This window comes from Gekko japonicus, unplaced genomic scaffold, assembly GCF_001447785.1.
Source record: "Gekko japonicus isolate JY-2015 unplaced genomic scaffold, Gekko_japonicus_V1.1 scaffold175, whole genome shotgun sequence".
NCBI lineage: Eukaryota > Metazoa > Chordata > Lepidosauria > Squamata > Gekkonidae > Gekko > Gekko japonicus.
This window is the reverse complement of record NW_015166425.1, coordinates 67,036-74,014: the sequence shown is the minus strand read 5'-3', so window position 1 is coordinate 74,014 and position 6,979 is coordinate 67,036. Positions and strand designations below refer to the sequence as shown.

General features: G+C 48.6%; 1 protein-coding gene across 1 annotated transcript in view; it reads left to right on the top strand.

Moving 5' to 3' along the window:
* Positions 1–6,979, top strand: part of LOC107110877 (carbamoyl-phosphate synthase [ammonia], mitochondrial-like) — a gene marked incomplete at its 3' end in the record, with an annotated part of 93,407 nt that overhangs the window by 20,117 nt on the left and 66,311 nt on the right. The window contains exons 4-6 of the mRNA XM_015411717.1: positions 2,547–2,736; positions 3,397–3,554; positions 5,120–5,248. Of these exons, the coding sequence (XP_015267203.1) occupies positions 2,547–2,736; positions 3,397–3,554; positions 5,120–5,248 (477 nt within the window). The remainder of the gene's footprint in view (positions 1–2,546; positions 2,737–3,396; positions 3,555–5,119; positions 5,249–6,979) is intronic.

Here is a 6,979-nt window from a genome sequence, read left to right as displayed (position 1 = left end):
GTTGGGGGCGGGGGGTGTGGCCTTATGACACACTTCCGGTGATGTCAGGGGGTGTGGCATATGCTAATGAGTTATGCTAATGAGTTCCCCTAGCTCTTTTTCTATGAAACGACCCCTGTATGCCACCTAGAAGCGTTTGCTCCCAGGCCCAATGGCGCGCGGGGGAACTCCCGCAATTGGGCCTCAGTTGTTTGAATGTACTATAACCTGCCATGCTTGTTGCTCCCCGCTCATTCCTAATAGTGATCCTGTACATGCACCTATAGCTTCAAATAAAAGTAAAACCTTCCTGCAAGAGTGTACTTCATTGATGCTGTGGGGAAGCCTGACACAATGGTGGTACAACTGTGATAAAGTGCATATGCAAACATACATGCAGTGGTAAGTTCCACTATTGGCGGACTCAGGCTGGAAATAATATTGGCACAGGGCATAGATGGTGAAATCCAGTTCCTTACCTAAATGCTTGGCGGAAGAGCTCCGTTTTTGTGGCCCTGTGAAACTGTGAAAGGTCCCGCAGGGCCCTGATTTCTTCCGGAAGCTCATTCCACCAAGTTGGAGCTGCCACAAAAAGAGCCCCGGTCCTGGTCGATGCCAGTCTGGCGTCCTTAGGGCCAGGGAGGGCCAGACGATTTTGCGACCCGGACCGCAGTGCTCTCTGGGGGACATGTGGGGAAAGGCGGTCCCTCAGGCAGGTAGGTCCCTGACCATGAAGGGACCATAAAGTAATCACTGGTGGGATTCTCTTTCCACTGTATCTTTCTGTATCACTATCCATGAACTGTCCAAAAAGTTGCTCCAAATTAGGAAGGGGCTGCTGTTTGGATCAATTTAGGTCCTTGCACCTACTATTACGCGCCTGGTAACGCAAAGAGATTTAAGAGGCAGCGTTAGTGAGAGTGAGACCAATTCCATTTCTCTCTCTTGCTTGCTGAAAGCATGATAGCTAAAATAGATTTAACTCTCCACAGGGGAGTGCAGTGAGACCATAAATAAGCACTACAAATGATGCTGTTCATCAATATTTTAAAAATCGGCTCCCGAAAGTCACAGTGCGCCGCATCACAGATGGCAGAGATCCCACGGAAATTTGTTTAGACCGAGTCCCGTTAATCCCTGAGCTGAATAATCCCTGAGCTAGCCCGCTTTTTTCCGATCTCAAAAGTTTAGCTGGGTTGACCTGGTACTTCGATGGGAGACTGCCAGGGCTTTTTTTGCAGAAAAATCCAAGCAGGAGCTCATTAGCATAATAGGCCACACCCAACAGCAGAAACTCATTAGCATATCAGGCCACACCCCTGACAAGCACGACTCATTAGCATATTAGGCTGCACCCCCATGTTACCAGAAGTGTGGTCATCCAGCCACACCCACCTTTTGCTTCTTATTCTGTTTACCTTGTTTGTTGTCAAAACCCGGAGCTTTTTTGGTAGCAGGAACTCCTTTGCATGTTAGGCCACACACCCCGAATGTAGTCAATCCTAAGGAGTTTCTGCTGTTGGGTGTGGCCTGTTATGCTAATGAGTTCCTGCTGGGCGTGGCCAACTTGGGAACCAGCCGGAACTCCGTTCCTGTGCGTTCCTGCCCAAAAATAGCCCTGGAGACCGCCAAGGAAGACCATGGTTGCTACACCGAGTCAGGCAATGGCAAATCCCCTTCTGAACATCTCTTGCATTGAACACTCTATGGGGCCGCCATAAGTCGATTAGGACTTGACGGGACTTTCTACCACCAAGTCCCATTAAAAGTGGTGGGGCTTAAATTTGCCATAAGTTATTTTATTAATTAATTAATTACATTTATATCCCGCCCTCCCATCCATGGCCGGCTCAGGGCAGCTTAAAAGGTAAAGGTTCCCTTGCTCGAAAGCCAGTCGAGTCCGACTCTAGGGTTGCGGTGCTCATCTCCGTTTCCAAGCCGAAGAGCCAGCGCTGTCCGAAGACTTCTCTGTGGTCATGTGGCCAGCATGACTAAACGCCAAGGCACACTGAACTCTGTTGCCTTCCCACCGAAGCAGTACCTATTTATCTACTTGGAATTTCTTGCTTTCGAACTGCTAGGTTGGCAGGAGCTGGGGCCAGAGACGGGAGCTCACTCCGTCATGCGGCACACTCGGGTCTCGAACTGCTGAACGACCGACCTTTCACAGCCTGCAGTTCAGCGTCTTAACCCCTTGAGCCACCGCAGCTCCGCATCAGGGCAGCTTACAACAGGATAAAAACAACAATAAATAGTATAGTGATCATAAAACCATATAACACGTGCTGCATTGGTTTCAGGGAATTTTAGTCGTCAGTAACTTTAATTGGTTTGGGGCCATGGCATTCTGTTTCAGTGTTTAAAAGAAACTGAAGTGCGAGGGGATGTTGGATCTCCACAACAGAAGCGGAAGAAGAGGCTCCACTTGTTTCAGAGGAAGTGGCTTCCCAGTTGGTGTGCTGAAGTCGGCTGCTTTGGGCCTCCTTTCCGTGTATTTGGTTTTGGGGGTTTTTTTGCTGCATAGAGGATGCTTATTGAAACTCTGGTGTCTAATATTATCCCTTCAGGAAGAAAATGTGAAAACGGTCCTGATGAACCCCAATATTGCTTCAGTTCAGACCAACGAAGTCGGCTTGAAGCAGGCGGACACAGTTTATTTCCTCCCCATCACCCCCCATTTTGTTACAGAGGTCATCAGGGCAGAGCGGCCAGACGGTCTCATTCTTGGTATGGGTGGGCAGACGGCTCTCAATTGTGGTAAGTCCTTGTAGGAATAGTCTTTTCTTCACTGATGGACCCTAGATTACCCAGTGCATTTTAAGGGTGGTGGAAAGGGGGTCTTTCTCCGCATTCGGAAGAGGATCACTGACTCAGTAAACATGTACTTTGGGCCCCAGATCTGTGGACGATGATCTCTGCCACCCCTCTGCATATCACGCCTGCTACTGTCATTTGCCTGCTATTGTCACATTGGGCATCTGAATCACTCCACTCTCCGAGATAGAAGGACATCGGGCTTTCATTCTCGCTGCATTTGAAGAAGTGAGCAGGGACTCATGAAAGCTCCTCCCCTGCCCCGGATTTTGTTAGTCTTTCAGGTGCTCCTGGGCTCTGGCTCTTTTCTACTGCTACAGACGGACTAACACGGCGACCCATCTTGAACTACACCTGATCTCTATATACATCTCGATCTATATTCTTCAGATATCTGAAGAAGTGAGCAGTGACTCCCGAACGCTCGCACCGTAACACAAATTTTGTTAGTCTTTCAGGTGCTCCTCGACTCCTGCTCTTTTCTGCCGCTACAGACAAACTAACGGGTCTAACCATCTTGATCTTCCACATATTGTTTTATTTTCCCCCCCTCTCCTTTTATGCTGACAATGCCAAGTTAATTTTTTTTGGGGGGGGGTACAGGAGTGGAGCTGTTCAAGCGTGGCATCCTGCAGGAGTACGGAGTGAAGGTCCTTGGAACTTCCGTTGAGTCGATCATGGCCACAGAAGACCGCCAGCTCTTCTCCAACAAGCTAAATGAAATCAATGAGAAGATTGCCCCCAGCTTCGCTGTGGAATCGGTACATCACGCTAAACTTAAGCTAACCGTTCTGAATGAGTATAATTGTCCGCTATGCTGCCCTGGGGGTGGGGAGGTTGGTTGTATTCTAATTGCCAGTGCATTCCATCAGCGCTTCTTTGCTGCTGTAACGCTTATCTATAAGTTCTGCAGGTGGTGATGTTGATGTCTGACTTTCTCGGGGACCGTGGGAGAGAGTTGGTTCCCAGCTTCAGTGCTAAACGGCCGGAGCCCTTTCTCCCGCGCGTGGGACGGTGGCTAATTGGCCAGGGCAGTGTGTGGAGGGTGCATTTGTTGTTGTTGTTCAGTCGCACAGTCGAGTCCGACTCTTCGCGACCCCATGGACCAGATCACGCCAGGCCTTCCTGTCTTCCGCCGTCCTCTGAAGTTGGCTCAATTTCATGTTCGTTGCATCTATGACACTGTCTAACCATCTCATCCTTTGCCGTCCCGGTCTTCTTTGACCTTCAATCTTTCCCAGCATCAGGGTCTTCTCCAGTGAGTGCTCCCTTCTCATTGGGTGGCCAAAGTATTTGAGCTTCAGTTTCATTATCTGGCCTTCCAGGGAACAACCAGGGTTGATTTCTTTTAGGATTGACTGATTTGATCTTCTTGCAGTCCAAGGGACTCTCAAGAGTCTTCTCCAGCACCATAGTTCAAAAGAATCTATTCTTCGGCACTTGGGGGTGCATACGAATACCCTATATCCTATTATGCCCCATGGGTAACCGTCATTCTTAACAGTGCCTATGTTAATGCATCTATAGCTCTTCAATAAAGTATTACCTTTCCTGATAAGCGTGTACTACGTTGTTGGCTGTGGGTTCTGACAATAATAAAGCCTGGATGAAGCTGGTCTATGCCTTCCCAGCAGAGTCTCAGAGCAACGGCCACAAGCCTGTGAGATTGAGCCAAACCGTCTAGGAGCCCGTAATTATCTGAGCCTGCATGACATGTTACGCCATCTTGGTTAATAATCACTGAGTGCACTTTAATTGGACATCATTGATTGTTTAAATGTTTTAAATGTTTAACAGTGTCAGATGTTTTAAGTGTTAAATGTTTTGACTGTATATGAACCTTGGCACACTGTGCCAGGCAATGTGAGCCGCCCTGAGCCCGCTTGCGAGGAGGGCGGGTGATAAATACAATAAATAAATAAGTAATGCGGCTTGAAACATCTTGACCGATTTCCCACAAAATGCTGCCCTTTGCCCCAGTCGTACGTGTCAGTTTCACACTATGTGCTGCGCGGCTGCATTTTGCCCCGCAGCTTGGCCCGATTTCCCCCGCGTCTACTCAATCCTAGTTTTTTGAGGATTGAGTAGACACGGGGGAAATCGGGCAAAGCTGTGGGGCAAAATGTCGCCATGCAGCGCATAGTGTGAACTTGACACGTACAATCGGGGCAAAGGGAAGCACGAGCGCAGAGCAGCGGCTTGTGGGAAATCGGTCCTTATATTTTGATTCTGGATCGTCCCGATGAGTCTCGTAGCTGCAGCCAAATATAGAAATACGTGTAGTCCTCTTTGCTGTTATATTATCTGTGCTCTTTTCTTATAATAGGTAGACGATGCTTTGGAGGCAGCAGGAAAAATTGGCTATCCTGTCATGATACGCTCCGCTTATGCCCTGGGTGGACTTGGATCGGGTTTATGTCATGACAAGGAAGAACTGATGGATCTCGCTACCAAGGTATTGTTGTTGTTTATGTAGAGTATGGCCATAGAGGAACCATGGCCCAAGAGGTCAGGGGTCAGGCTGGGAAGTACTGCAGTCCCAACTGGCAATGGACCACAAGGTTCAGCCGCTGATCGCGTCTGGCATGTTGGGGGCAGGGCCACAATCAGAAAACTCTTATGGTTTTCCCTCAGATGATTGTGGCCCCGCCCCCAACATGCCCGACGTGATTGTGTCACTTCCGGGTTTACGTCACTTCCGGGTTTACGCGATTACATCACTCCCAGACCAGCACTGAACTCCCCCGCTCTTCTTGAGGTAAAGACTTGGCAACCCTGTTCTGAGGCCTGTGACGCTGTGAGGCCTCCTTCCATTTCTGGGACTGATGTGGTGTTGCAGGCAGGGTTTCCTGAGGGAATTTGTGGAGAGGAGTCATTGGTGACTGGAGATGTGGGCATGAGAGCCTCATTGGCTGCAGAAGATGGAGGCACCACCATTCTCTGGGAGGTTCTTCCTCCCCCTCCCCTGTAGAAATCTTTACCTCAGTGGCTGTTTCCTCCAGACGGTCTTGAGAAAATGCCTCCATCATCCTCAGGACCTCAAACGTTCTCTACTGGTATAGAAATCTGGGATACAGGACGTAAAAGTGGGCCAGAACATGTTCTATAGCCCAGATGCTGCCTTTCTGTCACGAGATCCAAAACCAGGGGTCATTTCCTGCGGGAGCGCACAGGAGCGGAGCTCCGGCAGTAAAGAGCCCAGGAGGCGGGCACATGCAACAAGCCCCACCCCCTGCTCCCAGCAGCCCTCAGTCAGAGCCGTACTTAAAAGATACCCACTTCAGTTTGAACTTGGCCTTGGAATAGGAGAGGGCTTTTTCCCTGGTATTCCTGGGTCCTTGTGGAAAGGAGTCAGGAGGACATGAGGTTCCACTTCTTTTATGGGCATAGTAATGCCATGACACTGTGGTTCAAGAACGTAGATTGCGGTTAGATTCAGGAAAGAAAACGTGGCCCATCTGGACATTTGGGTCACCAGAAATCACTTCAAGGTCAGTTGTTAATAAAATGACCTTCCTCCGCCATGGTATTTGGAGGAGCCCTTGTTTTTAGCATAGACCAGTCCCGTTATAGACCCTGGGTTTTATTTTTCCCAAGGGGGGGGGGAGATATCTTGATGCTCTCTAATGATCCACCTTCATTTTGCCTGCTATTGACTGGGGTAATGCGAATGATTAAAGTGATATTGGGTACGGCTAGAAATGGCTCCTAATTTGAGCAAATGGTCCTGCAATTTGGGTCAAAGAGAAATATAATAGCTTATATTTTCCATTGCTCTCAGAAACTAAAATTGGAGTTGTGGGTGGGAATGTCACAAAGTTTAGTCCCGCATTGGGCTGAGAGAGAGAGAGAGAGTAATCCCCCCATGAACCAACAGGATAAATCTCATGCTGAATCAAAAAAGATTCCAACAGGGTTTGGTCCTGAATGGTTCCTTCCTATTCAGTGATCCTTTGCAGTTTTCAGGAAACCTACCACTAAAAGATCTTTGGTACTCTCCTTAAAAACTGAAGGCATCTAGAGGCATCTAACTCCACCCTCTGTCCAAAAAGCTACAGTAAGCCAAAGTAAGATGGAGTTGTTTTCTGTTGCCCCAGAAGGTCGGACCCGAAGCAATGGGTTGAAATTAAATCAGAAAAGTTTTCAGCTAAACATTAGGAAGAACTTCCTGACAGTTAGAGCGGTT